Source organism: Nycticebus coucang, chromosome 2 (assembly GCF_027406575.1).
Source record: "Nycticebus coucang isolate mNycCou1 chromosome 2, mNycCou1.pri, whole genome shotgun sequence".
Taxonomy (NCBI): domain Eukaryota; kingdom Metazoa; phylum Chordata; class Mammalia; order Primates; family Lorisidae; genus Nycticebus; species Nycticebus coucang.
Genome location: NC_069781.1, coordinates 9,771,611 through 9,799,463, shown reverse-complemented (window position 1 = coordinate 9,799,463; position 27,853 = coordinate 9,771,611). Strand labels below are relative to the sequence as shown.

The 27,853-nt window shown below is 50.7% G+C and overlaps 1 protein-coding gene across 1 annotated transcript in view; it reads right to left on the bottom strand.

The window, feature by feature from the left end:
• NIBAN2 (niban apoptosis regulator 2) overlaps positions 1 to 11,559 on the bottom strand; it is a 56,249-nt gene extending 44,690 nt beyond the window's left edge. The window contains exon 1 of the mRNA XM_053563363.1: positions 11,285 to 11,559. Coding sequence (XP_053419338.1) covers positions 11,285 to 11,339 — 55 coding nt within the window. The 5' untranslated portion in view covers positions 11,340 to 11,559. The remainder of the gene's footprint in view (positions 1 to 11,284) is intronic.
• Between the last annotated feature and the right edge of the window lie 16,294 nt (positions 11,560 to 27,853).

Below are 27,853 nucleotides of genomic sequence, written 5' to 3'. Positions count from 1 at the left end.
CAGCCCCCAGGGCAGGCACTGGAAACAGCTCCTCTCCATTGTGCCCCAGTCTGGCAGGAAGGCCCAGCTGGGCAGCCCTCTACGCCTGCCCCCCCATTGGAGGTTTGGCACCCCAGGACCAAGCTGACTCTCAGGTCACTGAGAAAGTAACCCTGCACAGAATGGGGCCCCTGCCTCTGGCCGAGACAAAATGAGAGTCTCTGAGATCCCAGTTGGCCTGAGGTCAGGGTGAGAGAAAGGGCCTGCTGTATTCAACCACTTGGCTCAAATCATCCCATCCTTGCCATCCTCCTTGAGAGACAGGATCACCCCACTTTAGAGATGGGGGAACTGAGGCCTGGAGAGAAGATGCCCCTTGACCAAAGTCACACAGTGAGCTGTGACTGTCCTGAGCTGGGCCTGGGGGGCTTTGTGTCCTAGGGGTCAGCCCTCCGGGGTCGCCCACTCCCAGGAAGGAAAGGCAGCCCCTCCCCCTCCCCTTTTCCTGGCAGCCTGAAATATGGGAGTGGGGGAGGGGAATATGGCTTTGGCTGTTTTAATCAGACACAGCACTGCAGTGTCTGCGTGTGGACAGGCCTGGGCTGTCTCCTCAGACACAGGCCCATCTGTGAGGCCAACACAGGGCCTGTTTCTCTCCTAGAGGCTTGTTTGTTTACTCCAGTCTCAAAATTATAACCTCTGCAGTCCCGCCCAGCCCAACCATTCCTGCCCTGACCACGTCTTCGCTGTCTGGGGCAGTCTGGAGGCCCGGGATAAGAACTGGGCGGGGTCAGGGGCTCGGGGGCACCACCTGAGTTCTGCGGCCTCTCTGAGCCTCCTTTACTCATAATGGAAAGGTACAGGGGGGCTGGTTAATTAGTTTCAAATGGTCCTCCCTGACTAGGAGGAGGAAGGGTCCAGACCTGAAAAAGAAAAGCAGACACTGACCCTCAGCACCTCTAAACTCAAAGCAGGGCTTGGGGGACAGGGCTCCCACAGCCCAGCAGGGCCTGGACTCCCCAAAGCTTCAGCTGTACTCTCTTTTCTCTCCTCCATTTCCCAAGGCATACTGCTCTCAAAAGACAAACCAAAAAAAAGAACAAAAAATAAAACAGGAGTGCAATTATCACACCCCTCCTTCCCTGGCTGTCTAGATCACCCCTTAAATCCCTGACAAGCTACCTCCTCTAAGAACTCAGCTAAAATGCAATTGCCATTTACCAAGCCCCTGGCACAGCCGGAAACTATGCAGCGCCTTTCCCAGAATCTCACCCACCCCCCAGGCAGGGACCACAGGCCTCATTTTACTGACAGCTGAGGCTCTGAGAAGGATAGTAATATGCCCGAGGCCACACAGCTTTCACTGACAGAAGCCTACTGCCACCCAGACGCACTGCCTCTTGAGTTGGGCTGACTGAGTGTTTAAACCAACATGCACTTTGGGAAACATAAAGATCCATTGTCTTTGTAACACAAACCACAGAGCATCCAGCTTGACAAAACTTCTTGGCTGGCATGAGTTCCCTGAGATCAGGGCTCATGTCATGGCTTCATCCCCAGTTCCCAGCTCAGGCTCGGCACAAGATGGCTTTCCAAGTAAACTCTTCCTTCAACAGCAAAATTGCCTCCTGCAATAGCTAGTTGTTGTATCTGCTCTGCCTTCCCTGCAGCCCTAGCCCTTAGGCTTCCAAGAGCTCAAAGCTGGAGTCCTAGTGCCCATTGCACTGAAGGCAAAACAAGGGGGAGGCACAGATAGGCACAAAGAGGAAGGACTTGCCCAGGGTCACCTGGCACCCATCCCAGAGCGCCTGCCTCTAATTCTGTACCCCACAAAGGGTTTCCAGCACCAGCCCTGGGGTACTATCCTTCTGCACCCACAAATGACTCCTGGCAGGTGGAGTGGATTAAAGGCAGGTGGAGCATGAGAGGACTGGTAAATTTCCTACCAAGGGACTCCTCTTCCAGAAAGTACTAGCTATACAAACTCAGTTGGACATAAAGAGCTCTGCTTGGCTGGGGCATAGGGAGGACGGACAGCTACTTGGCCACAGATGGGTGGGTGGGTGGGAAGGTAGGAGTCACATGTGGCAACCTGCAATTCTTTCTTCCTCTGTCCTTCTGGATGCCCAGAAGCCCCCATCCTGCATGTGGACCCTCCACCCAGCACCCTGGCCCATGCCCTGCACTGTTGATCCCCCCAGAGAAGAGGAATTCCTTTGGCCAATGTCCTACATGGACTGTATGAAACAGTAACTGCTAATGACATCTCAGACACTAACAGCTCGACCCTCACAGTCTCGCTGACCTCTAACAACAACTGGGCTACTGTTACGCTCACTTTACAGAGGAAAAAGCTGAGCACCCAAGAGGGGCAGGCATCCACCAAATGACCAGGCAGTTGGGACAGGCTCTCAAAACCAGGTCTTCGGATTCCAGCCCTCTTGCTCCCCTGCCCTCAGAAGGAAAGGAGGGTCTCACGTTTGGGGCTACGCAGGAAGAGAATGAGTCGCCCATCATCAGAGGCTGCGAGACCACTGCCTGAAGGCCAGCTTTGGAAAAACCACCTACAGAGGCCATCAGCCCTGGAGAGCCAAGAGTGATGGACATCAGATCACCCTAACCCTGCATGTCACCGTCACTGAATCCTCAGCCCCACTGAGGTCCCTCACTAAGCCTCACCCACAGTAGAAAATGCCTCAAAGACCTTCCCAGGATGCTTCCTCTCTAAGGCCAGCCCCTGTGCCTCCCTCCATGTCACCTATCTCCATTGAAGCAGGCCAGCCCACCCTCACCCATTAGGCCAACTCCCACTTATACCTTCCTGCAGAAGGTCTTCCCCTCTAAGAGCGTCCCTGCCCTGAGGAGTAGCTGGCCAGAAGCACCACAAAGGCAGGCAACACAGATCAGTGTGTGCATCAGTGGGTGTCCCTGGGGCTTAGTACAATGCCTAGTTCAAATAATGAAAGAAAGAAGGGCTGAGTGTGTCTGGGACCAGATCTCATCATGCCCCTGGAGGACCTCCTAGGAATGCACATCTGATCTCTACATAGTAGCCCAGCTAGCCCTGCCTTTGGAAAGTACCTGGAGACCCCTAGGAAAGGATTTTCAGTGGCAGAGAATTCCCAAGAGCAGATACTAGTTTTGAAGTCACAAATGAAAGGCATGGCCATTGGTCCAGAGTCACACAGTAACGGTCAATGGGATCAGGCTTGAGACTTACAAGTCTAGCTCTGAAGACATGGCCAGGCAAGGGGGAGCACATGTTCCCATCTACCTTTTCACCCCTATATCCTCTGTGCCCTGCCAAGTGTCAGGCAGAAAGGATGATGCTGTTGAATGACTGACTGGCTTTCTCCCTCTCCCCACACTCCCAAGTACCTGCTGAATACTGCAGGTGTCCAGGGCCATAGAGCCATGTCCCTTAGCAGGGGCACATGACAGGGGCTGCTGGGGGTGCATGAGGATACAACACAGACCTGGCACATCTCCTGGGGTATCATGTTTGCTCACGAAAGTAACAATCCTGCCAGGCATGGTGGCTCGTGTCTATAATCCCAGCGCTCTGGGTGGATCACCTGAACTCACGAGTTTGAGACCAGCCTGAGCCAGAGCAAGACCTCATCTCTAAAAATAGCCAGGCATTGTGGGGGGGTGCCTATAGTCCCAGCTACGTGGGAGGCTGAGGCAAGAGAATCGCATCATAAGCTCAGGAGTTTGAGGTTGCTGTGAGATGTGATGCCACGGCACACTATCTAGGGTGACAAAGTGAGACTCTGTCTCAAAAATCAATCAATAAATAAATAATAAAGTAACAATCCTAACAGCCACCACTCACGCATTCTCACCATCCTTACCATCTCCCAATCCTGTGCTGCACCTTCCAGGGGCTGTCACACTAGACCCTCACAGCCTGAGAAGCCCAGTATCATCCTCTCTTACAGAGGCTACCAGGACTCAGAGCTGGTCTTGTCCCAAAACACCAGTCTCTTTAGTGGCAGAGCCAGGACTCTGGCAAAGCCCTGTCCCGAAACCACCCAGCTCCCTGTTTCTTTCTTTCTTTCTTTTTGCAGTTTTTGGCCGGGGCCAGGTTTAAACCTGCCACCCTTGGTATATGAGACCAGCACCCTACTCCTTGAGCCACAGGTACCGCCCCTCTCCCTGTTTCTTTAGACTTACCATCCACTGAGTCACCAGGCAGGTCCCTTCACCTGCCTGGGCCAGAGCTAGCACATCTCAAGAAAACAAAACAAAACAAAAAAAACAAAGGGGTGTAACTGGTACCCTCAAGGGGCAGATACACCCTGTTCTTCCAGTTTTAAAATCTGTGAGATCGGAAGCTTGAGCCTTCTATGATATGACTCAGGCCCTAAGATCTACCAAGAGAGGGGCATGGCTTTGCTCCACCCTCGAGGGTTTTAAACCTAGGCATCTGCTCTACTCCTTCCTTAAAACTCTGCCCAGCAGTCTACAGAAAACCCTTCTTCCTCAGACAGAGAGTGGGTGGGGGTGGGGCAGGGGAAGGAAAAAGCAGCTCAGGAATTTCTGAGACCGCAGGAGGATGCTTACAGGAGACCCAGGGTGAAGTGAGTCATGAGCTCTGCCCACTCAGGAGGAGGGGGGGGAACAGGAGAATAGGACTGTGAGTCTCAGACTGAGTAATGCCAGTGGGATAGCTGGGGCCTCTGACACACGCCCCTGTGTTCCCACTCGGCTCCTCCTCCTGCCTCTTTCTCCCCAGTCATCTGACCACCTCCCCTGGGGGCCTTTTTCACTTTGTCCCCCTGCCCAATCTGGGTACCAGGAATATGTTTTTAAGATCTAAGGTTTTGGGGCTGGGTGCGGTAGCTCATGCCTCTAATCCTAGCACTCTGGGAGGCCGAAGTGGGTGGATTGCCTGAGCTCACATGTTCAAGACCAGCCTGAGCAAGAGCAAGACTCCGTCTCTAAAAATAGCTGGGTGTTGTGGTGGGTGCCTGTAGTCCCAGCTACCCAGGAGGCTGAGGCAAGAGAATTGCTTGAGCCCAAGAGTTTGAGGTTGCTGTGAGCTATGATGCCACAGCACTCTACTGAGGGTGACAAAGTAACACTCTGTCTCAAATGAAAAAACAGAGCTAAGGCTTTGACCTGATAAGGATAATACAGGCAAAGGAAGGCCTGGCACATAGTAAGTGCTCAGTTAAACTGTGGCTAATCTTTAGATTATCATTAGCCCTTTCCTCCTCCATCAACCATTCCCACAGGCTAGGAAGCTGCTAGACTATGTGGCCACAAACCCAGAGGCCAGGGCCACCAGTCCCCATCCCCAGCTCTAACTCAGCCCTTTCAAGCCCTCCTGGAAGGATGCTCAGAAATGTCAGGAAGGGCCTTCTCTCAAAATGCCAAGGTTGCTGGAAGCAGAGTAGGGGCAAAGTCAGCCTAGGAAGTTAGGCTCTCTTCAGCAGGGACGTGACCAAGGCTGGAGAAGAAACATGCCCTGGCTCAGTCTGCCCCCCATAACCAACGTGTGCAAAATAGCTCAACATCCAGCTTTAGGGGAAAGGCTAAGAAAATGTCCCTCTGTCCTCTGTCCAAGACATGGCCTTTGGGAATACTTCCATGGAGGTTTTAATGACCGGGGAGAGATGTTTATTAGAAATCATTTAGAGGCCAGGCAGTGGCTCACACCTATAATCCTAGCCCTCTGGGAAGCGAAGGTATTGTAGCTGGGTGTTGTGGCAGGCACCTGTAGTCCCCAGCTATTTGGGGGGCTGGAGCAAAAGGCTCACTTGAGCCCAAGAGTTTGAGGTTGCTGTAAGTTGTAACACTATGACTCTCTACCCAGGGTGATAGAGTGAGACTCTGTCTCAAAAAAAAAAGTGGGGGGGGGCAGTGCCTGTGGCTCAGTGAGCAGGGCGCCGGCCCCATACACCGAGGGTGGTGGGTTCAAACCCGGCCCTGGCCGAACTGCAACAAAAAAAAAAAAAAAAGAAAGAAAGAAATCATTTATGGAAAGAAGTAGACACAAACTTAAGCCATGGTCCCAGCAATGTGTAACAATCAACACAGAAGGGAAATACTACTAAGAATTAAGCCATTGTGGCAGGAAGGCGAGTGAGTAGTTCATGTTCTTGTCTTTCAACCTCATTCCTCAGGAAGCAGAAAGGGCAGGCTGTGGCCCAGTTTGGATTTAGAAAGTTCTCTTTCACGATGTGGGAAGGATTAGAAGCCCCGAATAGGCCGGGGCAGCTCCAAACAGGCAAGGCCAGCACTCAGGCCACAGTGAAAAGGAAGGAATAGACTGGAGGGGACTGCAGGAGGCTGGATGGACAGGAGGGCAGGGTCAACAATGCCAACGAAAGCACGTTATGTAAGACCTGACACAGGAGACAACAGAATCCCCAGGTAATTCACACCCCTTCCCCAGGGGCTGACCCAGAGCTTGGCTAAGGGCAGTGGCTGCCTGGGCACTGCTTCTGGCCAGCCTGCTCTCGCTGCAAAGCTCAGGACGACAATGAGGAAGGCACTCACTGGGTTGGGGATGGCTGAAGGCAGAACACTTCCATCCTTTCACTCCCGCTACCTATGTCCCCTTCCCAAATGTGGAGAGGTAGAATTTTTACAAACCAATTTGGAAAAAGGCATTGTTTGTTTTGCTCAATATATAAACGAGATACCCTTTTACTCATTGTCCAAAAAGATGACAATTCTCAGGATTGAGGTGCCTCTTGGCAGGAGGGTATCAAATATTTGCTGCCTTGTCAAAGGCTATGTGTCGATACATCAAAATGTTACCCAGGAATTCTATTTTGAGGCCTCTCTGATATTGGAACCTCACGGAAGAAATGTACAAGGAGGTTTGAGAGGCACCCTGAACACTAGCAAAACACTGGAAACGACCCAAATGTCCGTGCACAGGAAGGAACCACCGAGGGGAGGGCAAGGTGGACTTGGGTATCCTGGCAGAGAAGGATGTCCACAATTGCCCAAGTGAAGAAAATCAAACCACAGAAACACACAATAGGATCTGGGCAGTGTCTATGGCTCAGTGAGCAGGGCGCCAGCCCCATATACCCAGGATGGCGGGTTCAAACCCGGCCCCGACCAAACTGCAACAAAAAATAGCTCAGCGTTGTAGCAGGCGCCTGTAGTCCCAGCTACTCGGGAGGCTGAGGCAAGAGAATCGCCTAAGCCCAGGAGTTGGAGGTTGCTGTGAGCTGTGATGCCATAGCACTCTACCAAGGGTGACAGAGTGAGACTCTGTTTCTTAAAAAAAAAAAAAAAAAAAAATTCCATTAAAAAAAGAAACATACAATAGGATCTTTTTTTATAAACAAAGCTATAGAGCATGTACACAGGTACATTTGGAAACTGTGACACATGAAACTTAAGTGATTTATTCTGGGGTGTGGGGCTAAAAGGATAAGGATGGAGGGAGCTTTCATTATTTTACTTTACCCTCCTGAATTGTTTGCGCATGCATTACTTTCACAATTAGATGAAGTTAGCAGTGCCTGCCTAGAGTTGTGTCGGACTGAGGGACTGTTGACTACTGATGGGTACAGGGCTTGTTTCGGGGTAATGAAAATGCTCTAAGGTTGCACAACTCTGCAAATATAATAAAATCCACTGAATTCCCAGCTACTCGGGAGGCTGAGGCAAGAGAATCGCTTAAGCCCAGGAGTTGGAGGTTGCTGTGAGCTGTGATGCCACAGCACTCTATCAAGGGTGACAAAGTGAGACTCTGTCTCTACAAAAAAAAAAAAAAAAAAATCCACTGAATTTTAAACTTCAAATGGATGAATTGTATGGTAGGTTAATAATGTCTTAAAGCTGCTATTTATTCTTTTTTTTTTCACCCTTCTTTTCATAGGTGTTGAGAAACTGCTATATATATACTTTTTTTTTTTTTTTTTTTTTTTTTTTAAAGTAGCGAGCAAAAAGGAGAGCAGGGCAGAGGGAAGGGCACGACACTGGCTACTTCCCCCTTTAAACCCTATAGCAGGATGTTGGGGAGGTAGCCACCGCCCACGATGCCTGAATCCCTCAAGGTTGTCTGAGGGACAGAAGGGGACCCCCACCCTAGCCAATACCAAGTTTCCTGCGAGGGGCATCTACTCCCCCTCACCTGCTGCACTTGGGTTTGTGTGGCTGAGGCCACATGCACAGAGCCCTCACTTGGCTCAGATGGCTCCACTCTCTTGTCCTGCCCAAGCTCTGTCCTCTGGGCCAGGTAGAAGGTATGACCCAGCCACCTGGCCAAGTCCTTGTTCCTTCTATTTGTCATAGGGGTCCCCCATCACTACCTGCAGACCCACTCCAGGGAGCCCACATCCACCTCACAAGTTTGCCAACACAAAGGATCACGTAATCAAGGGTACTGGAAAACCAGGTGGAGTCTCAAAAATCTACCCAGATCCCAGGGTCGGGACAAACCTCAAAGAAATAGCAACCAAACATCAGCTGCAACTCCAAACACCCGGCCCATCTCAATAATAATAGCAAGTGTTCCCTGAACACTGCTTATGCCCCAGGCATTGGGCTGAGCCTCTGACCTGTGTTATCTCATTAAATACTCCCCTCAGCACCCAGTGGGGCAGGTACTATTATTATTCCCATTTTGCAGATAAGAAAACTAAGATTAACATGCTGGCCCAAGGCCAGGTCAGCAAAGATGGAATGTGAAGAGGCCCAGCTGTGTGAGTAGTGCAACGTGCTACTCAAGTCTGCAGATGGGGATGGGGGTGAGGGGTTAGATGGTTATCATTAGGTCCTCAGGGATGGAAGGGGTTTTAGCCACCAAGAGGAATATCCCCTCTGGTTCACAGCTATGGAACCTGAGACCCAGAGGAGAGAGGAAGTGGCCTGCCCAAAGTTAATCAGGCCTCCTGAATTAGGATTCAGATCTCTTTCCTCCACCCTACTGCCTCCTCTAAGTGGGAGGGACTCATCCTGCCACTGGCCCACAGGGCTGCTGGTGTGGGAACAAGCCCCAACTTGCCAGGGGCTTTGAAATCCCAGGATAAAAGGTGTCATGGCAGCAAAACAGTGCTGTGGGCAGGAGCTCGCCTGACCTTTGCCAGGACTTGCAAGCAGGCTCTGGCAATCACCTACTCACCTGCTCCGGGCAGGCACAGAGCTGCGGGCCAGGACTCAGAACCGTCACAGGCCTGGGAGTTCAGAGAACTGTGGGAAGGAGTGTTCCTAACGCTGACATTTCTGCTGGGGAGAACCAGGCCCCAGGTAGCAAGGGAAGGTCTGGAATTTTAATTGTCTGCTATGGAAGTACCCACTGCTCCCTGGGTGGAGTGAGGAGAGTACATGGATCACTGGAGGTGGCAGAGGCACACCCTCGTTTCCCTTCAACGGAGATTTCTCAGCAGCTCCCTTCCTCTGGAGGGTGCTGGGAGGCTCCCTGGCTTCCCCCTTCCAACCTCCCACCTTTACCCGGCAGGAGCTCCCTCAGGTGAGGCTGGACTAGGAATTTGAGGCATCTGAAGAGAGTTATTAATAGCACTGAAGTGTTGAGAAGAGAGAGGCCAGGAGGCTCTGAGCGAGCACAACCCTCTTCCACCCAGCCTGGCATCCATGAAACAAATCAGGAGGGGATACTTCACCTTTGTGGTCTCAGTCCCCTCCCCTATAATTGGTCAGGGGAAGGGGTGCTGGCAGTTCTCAGTCCAGGAGGCAGGAAGACAAGGAGAGCCAGAGCTGGGTGTGAAGAGAGGAAAAATCCCACTGAAGGCACGGAGTACCCCACCCACACCCAGGCCAGTGAGGGGCCTAACAGCAGGTCCTGAATGGAGGGACTGTTCCAGAGCCCCAGGAGGTTGCCATGACAGGGAGGGGACAGGAAGACTCCGCCCTGGCCCTTCCTCCTCCCAGAGTCCAGGCCTTGTCCTACAAGGAGGCTTTCCAGGACTTAACCCCCGTGGCTGGTCGGAGGCTAGAGAGGGTCTGATTCGTCTCCACATCTCCCCAGGCCTGGCCACCTCTAGCCAAGGTCCACAGTGTCACTCCACAGGACTTCCCCATACCTTCTCCATGCCAGCAAGGGTGGGGCCCTGGAGACAGGGAGTTCAGGGATACCTGGTCACTGCTCTCAGGGGTTGCTGCTCTCAAGGAAGTGTGGAAAGTATAGCTGCTGAAATGCTACAGGACATCAAGTTTGAGTAGGCTGACATGGTGCTCTGGGCCCACTGGACAGGGAGAAGCAAAAGTGCCCAGAAGGAAGAGTCTCCTCTCTCCATGCTGCCTTGGAGCCCATCTGAACCAGCTCCCCTATGCCAGGCCCTGTGTCAAGCAAACTACATGAACTAGTTCACTGAAGTCTCTCAACCACTCATAATAAGGAAAAAAACATTGACCCTGTTTCAAAGAGGAGAAATCTGAGGTGGCAGAATATTAAGAGACTTGTCCAGGATCAAACCCCTGAGAAACAAATGCTAGGTTTCCACCCAGGGCAGCCTGGCCAGCCAGAGGCATGAGCCAGAGCTGAGTTTCTCCTCCTATCTCCCCATTCTCCAGGCTTGGGGGGTACGGGGGGAAAGAACCCAGAACCCTGCCACAGCCACTGTACTTCCCCAGGAGCCTTGGGGGCAGCTGCCCTTCAGAGAAGTGGCCACTGGACAGTGACAAGGGGCAAGCAGGGTTGACTGAAGGAAGCTGGGAACTGGCCGGGCCAGGGTCCCACTCTGGCAGTGACCAACCCCCTGGCTGCCCCGCTGCCAGTAGGGGGCAGCCTGCTGAGTCCGAGCCAAAGGACATGGAACCCCACATCCTTCAGTGCACCCCATCTTATCCCTAGCCCCACTCCCAAGGATCAGCCCTGGGCCCCGATAAGCCAGTTCCCTGGAAACCTCAGCCACGTGTCCCAGGGCTGGGCCAGGACAGCTGGGGGCCGAGACATCTAGGGAGGAAGGTCAGGACGTGCTGTCTGTGGGGAGGAGATTCCAAAGAGGGTACAAGGTGGGCTTGGAAAGTTACTGGGCTGGGATAGCCAAGGGTCGGGGACAGACTCCCCGACCTCACTCCATCAGGGGCAGCGGGTTGGAGGATCCGACAAGACCACGCTCCTAAAGTATTCCAGTAGGGAAGGGTTCCCGACTCCTCTCAAGAAGCGGAAGGTGCAGCTCAGAAGCCGGAGGGCAGGGGCGCCCAAACTCGGAGAGAACAAGCTCGCGCGCGGGGCACGGTCCCCACAGCTCGCGCTCCGCCCTGGCCCCTCTCCCGAGACCCCCGCCCAGGCGCGGACGGCGGGTCTCGGTGGGGGCGTGGCCCAGCGGTCCCAGCGGGACGCAGGGCGAGCGTGGTGCGGCGAGATCCTCACCTGCTATGTGCTGGCGACGGGCGTCGTCCAGGTGCGTGGACAGCACGTCCCCCATGGCAAGGAAGAGTCCGGGCCGGATCTGGCCGCCGCCCGCTGCTGCCGGTACTGTTCAGGCAGACGCCGCTGGCGCCATGGAGCCCGACGCACCCTGTTCCCGCCGCTCCGCAATCCCTGGCTGCGGCCGCCGCTCCCGCTCAGCTCCGGCTCCGCTCCGGCCCCGCCGCGTCCCTCCCGCCCGCGGCCACAGCCTCCCGCTCCCGCCCGGCAGCCCCGCCAGCCCCGCCAGCCCCGCCAGGCCCCGCCCCGATCGGCCCCGCCCCTGGAAGAGCCCGGCCCCCTTCTCGGCCCCGGCCGGGCGGGGCACCGGGGCTGGGGACGCTGGGACCGCCCGGGAGACGCAGACAAAGAGGTCTCCGAAAGGGAGACTGAGTAGAGACGCGCAGAGAGCGCACTCGACCCCCACCGAAGTGAAGAAAGAGAGGGGGCTGGTGGGTGCATCTGAAAGAACTGGATGTGCCTTGGGGGGCTGCTGCTTTGGTGACACCCCGTCCCTTCTCCTGCCCTTCCTGCGCGGAAAGAGAATCACTCCAGGGATGGCGTGCGGGAATGGTAGAGGAAGCCTAGGCCGACGTGCCGGAATTCGGCGTTCGGGCTGGCTCTTCCCGCCCCTTGCTCCCTGAAGCGCTCCCCTAGCCCCAGTCCTGCCTGCTGTCCTCTGCACTCAGGAAGTTCCCTGGCCTTGATCCGACCTGTCCCAGAAGGTGTGCTGGCCTGTCTTGCACAATAACTGTAGGAAGGAGAGAGGAGGGGAGGGCTCTAGCCCAAAGGCACCCGGGCCCCGGTGCCAGGCAGGCATTCCTCAGGTCCAGCATGTGGGCGTCCCACCCAGCAGGCGGTTTATGGGACAGGGCATTTCAGAAAGGGTAAAACTAATAAATAGTAGTTTGCAGTTTGCAAAAGACTATCGGAATCAAGACGCAGAGACCAGCATGGACTTTGGGTACCCTGCCTGTGGGGCTGGGCATGGGTGGGTCACCACTACCAGAAGAATATGTTTCAGTCACAGGACCTCCCAAGCTGGAGGGGAGACAGTCAAGTTAACAACTGGGATCCCCAAATTATGGACTGGGGTGGCCGAGGACTGCTTTGACCATGTTCAGATCTCGGTCCCGCATTCCGACTAGGGTCATCTAGTTTCTGCTTGGTTACCTGGGTGACTGAGCGCTCACCACTTCTCTGTGCATTCCACCCTGTTGTTGTAACTGTGACATAAGGCAGACAGTGATGATAATAACAGTTAACACTGCTGAGCACCTGTACTTCAGGCCTGCCCACACCAAGGGAAGGAGGCTTGAAGCTGATCAAAGAGATACAGGCATCAAGCCTGCATTCAGTGGCTTACCAGTCACTCAGCAAACTGGTGGTGAAGCCCTGTGTGCCAGGCCCTCTGTAAGATGCTGGGGATGAAAAGATGAGGAGCAGAGGCTGCACTCCTCTGTGACAAGTGGCATTACCTCTTTGAACCTCAGTTTCCTCATCAGTCAAATGAGGGTAATGACACTTTGTTTGTAGGATTAAGTGAGATAACAAAGTGCCAGTCATCTGTTAGGGTCAGTCATCTGTTAACAAACAGAATCTGTCATTCTCTTATTCATCACAGTACCTGCCCTCAAGATGGTAAAGAAGCTTGAGGAGGGTGGCGCCTGTGGCTCAGTCGGTAGGGCGCTGGCCCCATATACCGAGGGTGGTAGGTTCAGACCCGGCCCCGGCCAAAATGCAACCAAAAAATAGCCGGGCGTTGTGGCGGGCGCCTGTAGTCCCAGCTACTCGGGAGGCTGAGGCAAGAGAATCGCTTGAGCCCAGGAGTTGGAGGTTGCTGTGAGCTGTGTGAGGCCACCGCACTCTACCGAGAGCCATAAAGTGAGACTCTGTCTCTACAAAAAAAAAAAAGAAGCTTGAGGAAGGAGCAGGGCATTCTGTTTTGAGGAATATCATAGAGCTAGAAGTTGAAAAACAAGAATTTTGACAGCACATGCTGGGGACAGCATTCCAAAGAGTGGGGACAGCACAAGCAAAGGCTTGTCCTTTGAAGAGTAGGGGTGGGAAGAGCCAGAGTTGGAGCAAGCTAGCAAGGATTACTGATTTCCTTTTACAGAGGCAGAATGCGAGGCACAGAGAGGGAAATGACTTGCCAAGGGCACACAGCAAGGCAGAGGCAGAACCTGACCAGAGAGGCCAAGTCCCCTGACATCCAATATCTGGTTCTCTTTGAGCAGCAAGAAGCAAGTGATGCTGGTCACCTTGTTTCATTTTTCCCACACTCTAAAATATAGGGACCAGAAGGGTACCCAGGGAAGGGATGGGTGGAGCTAGCTGGTATCTGGACACCACGGGGCATCTCTTTAGTGACCACAGAGGCCTAGGCCAAGTGGGGTAGAAATGGGCCCATAGCAGCCTCTCCTCAGCCTTCATGGTGCACCCAGGCCTGTGAGCCTGGAGCACCCACAAACTTCCCAGCATGCCAGGGACCATTCCTCTTGGCTTTGGGGACCTTCTGTCTAATGTTACCTAATTTCTCTGAGCACTTATGGCATCACGAGTGAGAGGCACACGAGGCAGTGGAAGTGGAAAGGGATTTTAGACTAGAGGATGCACATGTGGAACGCTGCCCCCAAACCTGGCACTGGTCCCTAACAATTCAAAATTCATCCGATTCCACTGGATGCAGTGGCTCATGGCTATAATCTTAGCACTCTGGGAAACTGGGGCAAGTAGATTGTTTGAGCTTAGGAGTTTGAGACCAGGCTGAGCAAAGAACGAGACCTTGTCTCTACCAAAAATAGGAAAATTAGCGAGGCATGGTGGCAGGCACCTATAGTCCCCGCTACTCAGGAGGCTGAGATAGGAGGATCACTTGAACCCATGAGTTTGAGGTTGCTATAAGCTGACAGCAGGGCACTCTTTCTGGGCAACAGAGTGAGACTCTGTCTCAAAAAGATAATAATAAAATAAAATGAGGTACTATGTGTCAGGTGCTATTCTGTATAGTGGGAATACAAGAGTATACAAGATAATCAAGGTCCCTGCCTTCCTGGAGGTTATATTCTCATGGAGAAGGATAACAAAAAAAAATAAATAGGGGCGGCGCCTGTGGCTCAGTGAGTAGGGCGCCGGCCCCATATGCCGAGGGTGGCGGGTTCAAACCCAGCCCCGGCCAAACTGCAACAAAAAAATAGGCGGGCGTTGTGGCGGGCGCCTGTAGTCCCAGCTGCTTGTGAGGCTGAGGCAAGAGAATCACCTAAGCCCAGGAGTTAGAGGTTGCTGTGAGCCGTGTGACACCACGGCACTCTACCCGAGGGTGGTACAGTGAAACTCTGTCTCTACAAAAAAAAATAAATAAAATAAATAAATAAATAAATAAAAAACTTCAGAGAGGGCGGCGCCTGTGGCTCAGTGAGTAGGGCGCCGGCCCCATATGCCAAGGGTGGCGGGTTCAAACCCAGCCCCGGCCAAATTGCAACAACAACAACAACAACAAAAAAAAAAAAAATAGCCGGGTGCTGTGGCGGGCACCTGTAGTCCCAGCTACTTGGGAGGCTGAGGCAAGAGAATCGCTTAAGCCCAGGAGCTGGAGGTTGCTGTGAGCTGTGTGATGCCATGGCACTCTACTGAGGGCCATAAAGTGAGACTCTGTCTCTACAAAAAAAAAAAAAAAAAAAAAAAAAAAAAAAAAAAAAAAACTTCAGAGAATGATAAACATTAAGATGGGATAGGATAACAGGTGGAGACGTGATAAGATGCCATCTAGGAAGCTCCAGGAAGGCCTCTCCAAGGAAATGATACCTTGAGACCTGATTGGCAGGCCTGGGCTGAATTCGAACCCACCAGCTCCCTTGTATGTGGCTGGCACCCTAGCCGCTGAGCTATAAAGCACCAAACCTTGAGGGCGGTGCCTGTGGCTCAGTCAATAGGGCGCCGGCCCTATATACTGAGGGTAGCGGGTTCAAACCTCGGCCCCGGCCAAACTGCAGCCAAAAAAATAGCCGGGTATTGTGGCCGGCGCCTGTAGTCCTAGCTACTCGGGAGGCTGAGGCAAGAGAATCACTAAAGCCCAGGAGTTGGAGGTTGCTGTGAGCTGTGTGAGGCCACGGCACTCTACCAAGGGCCATAGGGTGAGACTCTGTCTCTACAAAAAAAAGAAAAAAAACCTTGAGACCTGATTGGAAGGAAGAAGCTTGCTCCACAAAGATTCAGAAGAGGTGCCATTTATGGCCCACAGCCAGATACTGGGCATCAAGACAGAGGCTTTCCCACCCTCATAGGCTCTGGGGTAGGAATGATCATGCCCATTTTATAGTTGAATAAGTTGTGAGGGTTTTTAAAAAGTGATATTCCCGGGCGGCGCCTGTGGCTCAAGGAGTAGGGCACCGGTCCCATATGCCAGAGGTGGCGGGTTCAAACCCAGCCCCGGCCAAAAAAAAAAAAAAAACAGTGATATTCCATTAAATACAGCAATCCTAGTTTAAATTCTGGAATAGGCAGACACAGAGTGGGCATGCCAGGTAGAGGTGTCAGCATGAGCAAAAGTTGGCAGGATGCATCCTGGGGGCTGAACTCCATAGCTGTTCCAAGACCTCCCGCAAGGAACAGGAGGGAGGGGCCCCTGCCAGGGAGAGGGGGGACCAGATGGGAAGGCAACTTGAGAACATCCAGAGCAGAGAATTTTTATTTTATTCTGGGAAGATTGTAAAGTTCTCTAAAAGTTCTTAACTCTGTACTATATCTCAATAAATCAGTGATTGTTGTAATAAAAAACTTATGATCTTCAGATGGGGAGAAATTTTTTGTTTGCTTTTTGTTTAAGGAAAGAAAAATGAATATAGGGCGGCACCTGTGGCTCAGTGAGCAGGGCGCCGGCCCCATATACCGAGGGTGGCGGGTTCAAACCCAGCCCCGGCCAAACTGCAACAAAAAAATAGCCGGGCGTTGTGGTGGGCGCCTGTAGTCCCAGCTACTCCGGAGGCTGAGGCAGGAGAATCGCCTAGGCCCAGGAATTGGAGGTTGCTGTGAGCTGTGTGAAAATGAAACTCTGTCTCTACAAAAAAAAAAAGAAAAATGAATATAATCATCAGCACTATGAGGATTCCAGAAAGTTAGACATCAGCACATTTCTCAGCTCTAAGCTTTGGGAACCTCTGCCCTTATACTTGAAGCCATTTATTTTTTTTTGCAACAGAGCCTCAAGCTGTTGCCCTGGGTAGAGTGCTCTAGCATCATAGCTCACAGCAACCTCCAACTCTTGGGCTCAAGCAATTCTCTTGCCATAGTTTTTCTTTTTTAGTAGAGACGGGGGGGGGGGGACAGGGTCTTGCTTTTGCTCAGGCTGGTCTTGAACGCAAGCTATCCACCCCCCACCCTCCCACCCCCTCCTCCCAGAGTGCTAGGATTACAGGCGTGAGCCACCATGCCCAGCCTTGAGGCCATTTTGAGGTTCACTTTTTAGTTTTGAGCAAATCAAAACATCTGTTCACACATTTATTGGCCATGTGTGTTTCTTTAAATTTATAACCTCTGCTTGCTTGTGTGTTAATGTCTTAACTTATTTCTTAGTGATTTATAAGAGCTCTTTCTTTTTCTTTTTCTTTTTTTTTTTTTTTTTGTAGAGACAGAGTCTCACTTTATGGCCCTCGGTAGAGTGCCCGTGGCCTCACACAGCTCACAGCAACCTCCAACTCCTGGGCTTAAGCGATTCTCTTGCCTCAGCCTCTCCAGTGGCTGGGACTACAGGCGCCTGCCACAACGCCCGGCTATGTAAGAGCTCTTTCTATAGCAGCTCAGCTCTGCAAGGCTGCAGGGCACCTGTTCTTCTGCTAGGACTCTAAATGCTTCTCTACTCACCAGGCCCTCTCACCAGCTTTCCTTGGCCCAGGCCCTGGAGCCTGGTGGAGGATGCCAGGGATATGGACAAAAGCTTGGAATGGTCCAGGTCTGGAGCACTGAGGAAACACTCTCCTCTGCCCACCTGCTGAGCCTGGCCCCTCCAACAGAGAATGCCACCTACAGCCCCTGACTCATCAGGCCTTTGTCAGGAAGTGGCTTCCAACAAGCTGCCTCCCTGTAAGGCTGCCCCACCCCCACCTGCCCCACCCTAAGCCCATTTGGAACCAGGAACCCAAAGGAGAAAAATAATAATACTTTGATTTGAAAAGGAGGGTCCAGAAGGTCAGTGCAAAGCTTGGACTGAGACCCAGAGAAGGGAAGGGATTTGCCTGAAAACATTCAGCAGGAGCCCAGCCCAAGACCCTTTCCTTGTCCTGTAGGAAAAAGGAGGAGTCTTTTCTCTCCCCATGGGTCCCTCTCCCACCCAGTTGGCTGTGAGCCCCAGCTCTGCTCTCTCCACAAACCTGTCAAACCTGAAATAGAACAGGAGAAAAAAAAAAACAAACATCTCCAGTAAACAGCAGGGAGTGTGAATGAATCAGGATTTTGTTTTTAAGGAATATCATGTGTCCACTTCTATTTACCCAGTTGGCATGTCCTGTTGTGCGGGAAGGGACCTTGGCACCAGGCCCAGACCTCCCCTCTTTATTAACTGCCCAGGGGGTTGGGTAGAAGGGGCAGAAGCCTGTTCCATCTGTTACCTGGCCTTGGGCTGCTCAACTCCCTTCATGTTCCTTCAGTGGCCAAGCTGTCACCTCTCCCCTGCTCCACCATCACACCCAAGTCCAGCACAAGTGCCCAGCTCATCACTGGCCTGCCAACTTCCAGCCTCCCACTTATTTTTCAGGAGGAGCCAAATGAATTGCTTTAAAACACAGATATGACTATGTCATTCCCCTGCTACACACCTTCAATGGCTCCCACTCTCCTGGAGAGAAAGTGAGACCCTAAGCATGGTACTCAGCCCCTTCTTCACCTTATTCCCGTCCCCCTCTAGCTGTACTGAGCTTTCACATCCTCCAACTAGCTTAGGAAACACTATTCCCTTCCCCATCTTGCCTCACAAGCACCATTCATCCTTTAGGCCTCAGCTAATTTACTTTGTCGGGGAGGCCTTTCCTGCCCCAGACCCCCTAGACCTGCCATTACTGCCACCTGCCCCCAGCATCGTACACTCCTCCTTCGTTGCAAACAGCACACTCAAGATTATGTTGTGTGTGTGTGAGTGAGTGATTATCTGTTTAAATAGATCTTCCTCTCTGAGGACCAGCACTGTCCTCATTCAACATGACATCCATCCCTAGTGTCTGATGTAATGGGAGTGTGGGTGAGCGCCTACAATGTACACACACTGTCCTGGTGGGAGGAGAATGGGACCCACTTGGTCCCTGGGACCTAACAGCCTCACTCATAGATCTGCACATGTACATTCATGCCTGCAGTGGCCATGCCTGCCTCATTTGATACAAAGTCCATTCTACAGCAAGCCAGGCCTCTGCTACCATGCAGAGCCTCCGCTTACCACCCACCTCTGGGAGTGGGTTGCTCACCACCTTCCCAGGTGGGATTCCATGGTTAGACCCAACAACACCAAAGTCAGGTGAGGGGTGGTTGAAGCACCAGCCAGCAGCCAGGAAGAAATCTTAACTGTAGGATGAGAAGACAAGGAAGCCCCCTTAGGCCTGTGGACTCAGCTCAGGCTTCACTCCTCTGCCTCATTTAATCTTCACCACGACTTTTAGGGGACAGTTATACTATAGGAGAGAAAACTGAGGCTCAGCGAGGTTAGTGACTTGTCCAGCATTCCACAGCAAGTAAGAGATGAGGGTTAGATACACACGCCAATGCCTGTCGGAGCTACCGACTCCCGCTACATGCCCCATCCTCCCAGACTATCCCATACATTCAGGTGTTTATCAAACACAAGATGGGCTTCTCTGCCTTAACCATTTTTGTGTTTCACTAAGTAATATGTGTGAATATCTTTCCATAGCAATGAATATTCATCTACTAATTTTAAAGGCGGCATCCTATTCCACTGTATGGTACCAATAAACATTAAACTATTCTGGTGAGGTGGCTCACACCTGTAATCCTTGACTATACTCTGGGCAGCCAAGAAGGGTGGACGCCTGACCACAGGAGTTCGAAATCAGCCTGAGCAACAGTAAGACCTCATCTGTAAAAAATAGCCGGGGATTGTGGTGGGTGCCTGTAGTCCCAGCTACTCGGGAGGCTGAGGTAAGAGGATCTCTTGAGCCTGAGAGTTTGAGGTTGCTGTGAGCTATGATGCCACAGCACTTTACCTAGGGTGACAAAGTAAGACTGTGTCTCAAAAAAAAAAAAAAAAGAGGGCGGTGCCTGTGGCTCGGTGGGTAGGGTGCCAGCCCCATACACCTAGGGTGATAGGTTTGAACCAAGCCCCAGCCAAACTGCGACAAAAAAATGATCAGTGTTGTGGTGGGCGCCTGTAGTCCCAGCTACTCGGGAGGCTGAGGCAAGAGAATTACCTAGGCCCTGGAGTTGGAGGTTATTGTGAGCTGTGTGACACCACAGTACTCTACTGAGGGCAATAAAGTGAGACTCTGTCGAGGAAAAAAAAAGAAAAAGAAAGAAACTATTGTCTTATGACCAACTGTTTCTAAGGCTAAATTTCTAGAAGTGAGATTGCTAAGCTAAACCTCCTTATGAGGCTGCTTTTTTATTTTTCAAATTAATACAAGGGTACAATTTTTAGGTTACTTTTTAAGCAGGATCTCGTCTGTTGCCTGTGAGAGTGCCATGGCATCATCATAGCTCACAGCAACCTCAAACTCCTGGGTTCAAGTGATCCTCTTACCTCAGCCTCCTGAGTACCTGGAACTACAGCTTCCCACCACAGTGCCTGGCTAATTTTTCTATTTTTAGTAGAGACGGGGTCTCACTCTTACTCAGGCTGTTGTCAAACTCCTGGCCTCCAGCAATCCTCCTGCCTCAGCCTCCCGGAGTGCCGGGCTTGTAGGCAGGAGCCACCACGCCCAGCTCCATATGATGCTTTTGGAATGTGATAACAAATCGCGCTGCTGAAGAGATGGTAACAGCAAGCAGTTCTTCTGGCTCTTGTCATGTCCTGTCATCTATTCCTTGTCAAGAACACTTTGTGTCATGGGGACTTGTGCACGTCTTATATCCCAACTTTTCCTCCAGAGTGAGAGCCCCTGAAGAACAGGGACCAGAGCCTGGTACTGTTCTTGGCTCCTAGCAAGTCCTTGAGAGCCATTTACTGTTGAGCTGGGGCTGGACAGGCATGCCAGTTCCTCCAGGGCAGCGTGGGGGGGGGGGGTTCAGGCCCTCCCAACCCCTCCCACCTCTTCCATGTCAGACTTGGTTTCCTGCTGGACCGCAGCTGCCCCTCACCAGCTGGTGACTCAGAGCCTGTCCAGGATGGCAGTGTGGGTTGGGTCTGCCCAGCCCTCCGGGTGACTAAGCTTGTGGTGAGGCTGGGCCAGGCCTCCCGGGGTGGGGCCCCTGCACCCTAGCCTGGCCCTCTTCCTCTCTCCCTTAGTCCTTGCTGACTCCTGTCCTCCAGGCCTTCTTGATAGAATCAGGATAATTCCGTATTCAGAAAACATTTCCTGAGTGCCAAATTCAGAGGAACAGAGACTGTTCCTGTCCTCCTGAGGAGTGCGGTCTGGCAGACAGAAGCCATTCCACGGGGAGGAACAGAGAGAAGCCAGAGAGGAAAGGGGTAGGAAAGAGGGAGTGAGAAGTGGTGGGAAGATCCCGGAGGTGGGGATCTGGGGTGGGCACAGGCCATTATGTGTTAAGGACTGGTTAGGGCCTCCCTGCCCCATATGTCACCTCCAAGTGCAGAGATAATCTTGGCAAGTGCAGTGTGGGCTGGATTCAGCCCCTGTCACCCAGTCCATTAGATGCATTTGTACAGGGAGCCCTGAGTGAGGGGGCGGGGGTGGTAGCTTCTCCTGGAGTGTGTTTGGAAATGTGTGTATGGAGGTGTTTTAATTGTCACTATGTCTGGTGTCTGGATGCATATTGGGAGGCATTGCTGTTGGCATTTAGTGTGTGAAGGTCAAGGATGCTAAGCATTGTGCCAAGGTGGCCAGCCCTGCCCAGGGATGAAATACTCCTCCCACACCCAATTCCAGGGCTGAACCCCCCTGCTGCCTCCTTACATTGTAAAGAGCATCATAACAACTGGAACTGTGAAGTTCTGCAGGACCCTTTAAGTAGTTCTAACTAGACTTGAACCTTCTCCAGCCAGGGCTTGCACCTGATGTTTTGTGTCAGTCCTCTAGTAATAATGATGGCACAATATGAGTGTGACACTGAGCAGCCCCTGAGTGCTGGGCCCTGGGCCAGGCCTTTGAACATGTTATCTTTGTGATAGTCCCATGAGGGCTGGGCTATTATTAGTCCCATTTTGCAGATGAGAAAATTAAAGCTCAAAGAGGTGAGGTCAGTTATGAGGGTGGGAAGCCAGGAAGCCAGTTTTCCAACTTGGGTTTACTTCCCTACAAAGCCCTATGCCCTGCAAGTAGGACAAAACTTGGCCCATTTGATGGATGGGGAAACCAAAACACAGATTTTTTCTAATTTTTTTTTTTTTTTTTTTGTGCTTTTTGGCCGAGGCTGGGTTTGAACCCACCACCTCCAGCATATGGGACTGGCGCCCTATCCCTTTGAGCCACAGACGCCACCCTTCTAATTTTTTTTTTGAGACAGAGTTTCACTCTGTCACCCTGGGTAGAGTGCTGTGACATCATAGCTCACAGAAACCTCAAACTCTTGGGCTTGGGCAATCCTCTTGCCATAGCCTCCCAAGTAGCTGGGACTACAGACAGGCATGAGCCATGACGCCTGGCTATTCTGTTTTGTTTTGTCTTTTTAGTATAGACAGAGCCTCACTCTTGTTCAGGTTGGTCTCCTACCCCTGAGCTCAAGCAATCCACCTGCCTCAGCCTTCCAGAGTGCTAGAATTGCAGGTGTGAGCCACCACACCTGGCCCCAAAACATAGACATTTTTTTTTTTTTTTTTTTTTTTTTTTTTTGTAGAGACAGAGTCTCACTTTATGGCCCTCGGTAGAGTGCCGTGGCCTCACACAGCTCACAACAACCTCCAACTCCTGGGCTTAAGCGATTCTCTTGCCTCAGCCTCCCGAGCAGCTGGGACTACAGGCGCCCGCCACAACGCCCGGCTATTTTTTGGTTGCAGTTTGGCCGGGGCTGGGTTTGAACCCGCCACCCTCGGCATATGGGGCCGGCGCCTTACTGACTGAGCCACAGGCGCCGCCCTAAAACATAGACATTTTAACTGCTTCCCAACCAATCACTGACAAAAGCAAGCACAACTGAGGTCTATGAGCCAATGAATCCAGATTCTTCCCTCTCAAATTCTATGCCATGGACCCATACCTGCAAATGCAGAGCCATTTAATAATGAGAATTAAAAGACCTGAGTGGTGGGCATGGTGGCTCATGCCTGTTATCCTAACGCTCTGGGAAGCTGAGGCAGGAGAATCACTTGTCGTCAGGAGTTTGAGAACAGCCTCAGCAAGAGTGAGACTCCCATCTCTAACCCAAAGATAGAAAAAAAAGCTGTAGCCGGGCTTTATGGCCGGGGCCTGTAGTCCCAGCTACTCGGGAGGCTGAGGCAGGAGAATCGCCTAAGCCCAGGAGTTGGAGGTTGCTGTGAGCTGTGTGATGCCACAGCACTCTACCAAGGGCGATAAAGTGAAACTGTCTCTACAAAAAAAAAAGAAAAGAAAAGAAAAAAAAGCTGGGTGCAATGGTGTATACCTGTAGTCGCAGCTACTCAGGAGGCTGAGGCGGGAGAATCACTTGAGCTCAGGAGTTAGAGGCCGGAGTAAGAAGTGATGACACCACTGGACTCCAGCCAGAGCAACAGAGCAAGACCCTATCTCAAAAAAAAAAAAAAAAAGTCTTGAGGTATAGCACTCAAGTCTGGTTTTCTGTGCATGCCACTTACTTTCTAAGTATTTCATGTTCTGGAAAACTTTAAGTTAATGCCTTTTACCTTAAAGTAACTCCCATTCCTCTCTGTAAGGTATCTTTCTGTAACTTGAAAGAGTTCCAAAGATGGAAAAGCCTTCCTCTCTGCCTACCTGTGAGAGCTTCGGGGTGCCCCTGGGTTGAGTAGGTAGTGGAGTGTGAATGTCAACTTTATTGACTTTTTTCTTTTGTAGTTTTTGGCCAGGGCTGGGTTTGAACCCGTCACCTCCGGCATATGGGGCTGGCGCCTACTCCTCTGAGCCACAGGCGCCGCCTATTGACTTTTTTCTTCAACTTTATTGTAGCTGTGAGGCTTTGGATCAGCTCTCACCATTCTGAGCCTCAGCTTTTATAAAGTGCAGCTGGCAAACCTGGTTGTGGTAGGAAGGCAATGCGATCACTCCTATAACACAAGGCCCCGGTGCACTCCTGATTATTGTCAGCATCTAGTGCAAAGACACACAGGTCTACACTGGTTGGTTTTGTTTTGTTTGAGACAGAGTCTCACTATGTTGCCCTTGGTAGAGTACTGTGGCATCATAGCTCACAGCAATCTCAAACTCTTGGGCTTAAGCGATTCTCTTGCCTCAGCCTCCCAGCAGCTGGGACTACAGACAGCCGCCACAACACCTGGCTATTTTATTGTTGTTGTTATTGTTGTCATTGTTGTTTAGCAGGCCCTGGCCAAGTTTGAACCCACCAGCCCCCGTGCATGTGGCCGGCGCCCTAACCACTGAACTACCAGCACCGAGCCTACACTGAGTTCTAATGCTGACGATACAAGGTGGACCCTGGGAGCCCCAAGTGTGGCACAAAGCCAGATGGTTTTCCAGAGGAGGAAGTGTTTGAGATGGAATGAATTCTCTGCGAAAGAAGCTGTGTGTGTCAGGTGTGCAGCTGCCAAGTGTTGATTTGTAGAAATTCTCTGAGGGAGTGCTCTGAGTGGAGAAGAAGGACCCCGCAGATCCTGGAAAGGCTGGGAGTGCCCATTGGGATACAGGGTCAGAAGTACATGTACAGTTTCTTCCTTTTCTTTTATTTGTTGAAGGCTAATTTACAGATATCAAATGCACAATTCTCAAAGAGTTTTTAAAATGTGTTTCGGCAGCTTTGGAAGTATGATCGACAGATAATAAGCTGCACATGTTTCAAATAATAATTTGGTGATCTGGGGCATGCACGTACATCTGCAGAACCATCACCACAGTCAAGGTAACGAATATACTCATCACCCCAAAAGTTTTCTTCTCCCTTTTCTTTTTTTTTTTTTTTTTTAAGGCAAGCATGGAGCAAGTTTATTGAGGAAGAGAAAGGTAAGTTTACAGGGTAAGAGCAAGATACAGGGTTACGTTCACCATAGACAGTGAACAGGCCTCCATTGCCAGGGCAAGTAGGCAAAGAAGCAAAAAAGCCCCTTCTCCCTTTTCTAACCTCTTCTTCCCTTTCTCACACACTATAAATCCCCATACAAATACTTATCGGATTTCCCTCACTGCTAGAATTTACATAAATGGAATCGTATATAGTATTACTCTTTTATGTCTAGTTAAAAAAACTTCAGTATCATTATTTCGAGATTCATCCATGTTGTTGTTGTTTTTTGTTTTTTTGAGAGAGAGTCTCACTTTGTCGCCCTTGGAAGAGTGCCATGGCTTCGTAGCTCACAGCAACCTCAAACTCCTGGGCTTAAGCGATTCTCTTGCCCCAGCCTCTTAGTAGCTGGAACTACAGGTTCCTGCCAGCCTCAGTGTATGTGGCTGGCGCTGTAACTACTGTACTATAGGCGCCGAGCCATGTTTGTTTGTTTGTTTTTGTTTTTTTTCGTAGAGACAGAGTCTCACCGTACTGCCCTCGGGTAGAGTGCCATGGCGTCACACGGCTCACAGCAACCTCTAACTCTTGGGCTTATGCGATTCTCTTGCCTCAGCCTCCCGAGCAGCTGGGACTACAGGCGCCTGCCACAACGCCCGGCTATTTTTTTGTTGCAGTTTGGCCGGGGCTGGGCTTGAACCCACCACCCTTGGCATATGGAGCAGGCGCCCTGCTCACTGAACCACAGGCACCACCCAGTTTGCTCCTTTTTATTACTGTTGCAGTATGCCATTGTATGGATAAACCAAAAAGTGTTTACCCATTTGCATGATGATGGACATTTAGGTTACTTCTAGTTTGGGCTATTATAAATTAAGATGCTATTAACATTTGCTTAAGTCTTTCTGTGGACACATATTTTCATTTCTCCTGGGTAAATAACTAGGAGTGGAATTTCTGATTCATAGGGGAAGTGTTGATTTTTGTTTTTTGTTTTTTTTGAGATGGAGTCTTGCTCTGTCACCCTGGCCTGAGTGCAATGGCCTCGTCATAGCTTACTGCAACCTCCAATTCCTGGGCTCAAGCAATTCTCTTGCCTCAGCTTCCTAAGTAGATAGGACTACAGGAACACACCACCAAGTCTGGCTAATTTTGGTATTATTTTATAGGGATGGGGGTCTCATGTTGCTCAGGTTAGTCTCAAACTCTTGGCCTCCCAAAGTGCAGGGATTATAGGAGTGAGTTCACTGCACTTAGCTGGTTAGTGTTCTTAATACTGTCAAATATTTTTCAACGTGTTTCTACCATTTTACACCCTCACCAACAATGCATGAGAGTTCTAGTTGTGCCACGTTCTTGACAACATTTGGTATTGTCAAGCCTTTTAATTTTAGCCATTGTAGTGATGACAAGTGGTATTTCATGATTTTTGTTTTGCATTTCCTTTATGACTAATGATGTTTAACATTCTTTCATGTGATTATTTTATTTAATTTTTTAATTAATTTTTTTTTTTTTGAGACAGAGTCTCAAGATGTCACCCTGGATAGAGTGCCATGGTGTCATAGCTCACAGCAACCTCCAACTCTTGGGCTCAAGTGATCCTCTTGCCTCAGTTTTTCTATTTTTAGTAGAGACAAGGTCTCACTTTTTGCTCAAGCTGGTCTCAAACTCGTGAGCTCAAGCAATCTACCTGCCTTGGCTTCCCAGAGTACTAGGATTACATCTTCAGAGAAGTTTCTGTTCAAATCTCTTGCCCACTTATGGAGGGGGTTATTTGTACTTTTCTTACTGTTTAATTTGAGTTCTCTGTAGATTCTAGTTATCAGGCCTTAGTCAAATACATAACATGCAAAAATCTTCCCCCATTCTGAAAGCTGTCTGTTTGCTTTGTTTATGGTACCCTTAGCTGTGCAAAAGCTTTTTAGCTTGATCAAATCCCAGTTATTTGTTCTTTGGTTATTTATTTATTTTTGAAACAGAGTCTCACTCTATCGCACTAGGTAGAGTGCCATGGTGTCATAGCTCACTGCAACCTCAAATTCCAGGACTCAAGCAATCCTCCTGCCTGAGCCTCTCGAATAGCTGGGACTATAGGCATCTGCCACAACACCCAGCTAATTTTTATATTTTTATTGAGACAGAGTCTCACTTTGGCACACTCAGTAGAGTGCCATGGTGTCATAGCTCACTGCAACCTCAAATCTTGGGCTCACGTGATTCTCTTGCCTCAGCCTCCCTAGTAGCTGGGATTACAGGCACCCTCCACAATGCCCACCCTTTCTTTTTTTCTTTTCTTTTCTTTTTGTTTAGCAGGCCCGAGCTAGGTTTGAACCCACCAGCTCCAGAGCATATAGCTGGCAGCCTAACCACTGAGCTATGGGTGCCCAGACTAATTTTTCTATTTTTAGTAGAGATGTGTTCTCCCTCTTGCTCAGGCTGGTCTGGAACTCCTGAACTCAGGCAATCCTCCTGCCACTGCCTCCTAGCATACTAGGATTACAGGCATGAACCACCGTGCCCAGTTATATTTTATTTTCTGTTTAAACTTTGTGTTGTTATAGAGGTTAAACATGCTTAATGTAAGACATTTAAGTACAAAAGTATATAAAATATGGCTGGCAGAGGTGGTTTACACTTGTAATCCCAGCATTTTGAGACCAGGAGTTCAAGACCACTTGAGCAACATAGTGAGACCCCTGTCTCTACAAAAAAAATGTTAAAAATTAATTGATGTGGTGACATTTGTCTGTAGTCCTAACTACTTGGGAGGCTGAGGTGAGAGAATTGCTTGAACCCCGGAGTTGAGGTCACAGTGAGCTATGATTGCATCACTGCACTACAGCCTAGGCAACACAAGGGAAAAAGGTATTAAAACAAGAAGTATAGCTGGGCAAGGTGGCTCAAGCCTATAATCCCAACACTTGGTAGGCTGAGGAGGGTGATTGCCTGAGCTCACGGCAGGCAAGCCTGAGCAAGAGGAGACCCCATGTCTAAAACATAGCCAGGCATTGTGGCAGGTGTCTGTAATCCCAGCTACTTGGGAGGCTGAGGCAAGAGGTTTGCTTGAAACCAAGAGTTTGAGGTTGCTGTGCGCTGTGATGCCATGGCACTCTACTGAGGGTGACCAAGTAAGACTCTGTCTCAAAAAAAAGAAAAGGGTGGTGCCTGTGGCTCAAGGAGTAGGGTGCCGGCCCCATATACCAGAGGTGGTGGGTTCAAACCCAGCCCTGGCCAAAACTGCAAAAAAAAAAAAAAAAAAAAAGAAGAAGAAAAAGGAAAAAAAAGAAGTATATAAAATACAATATG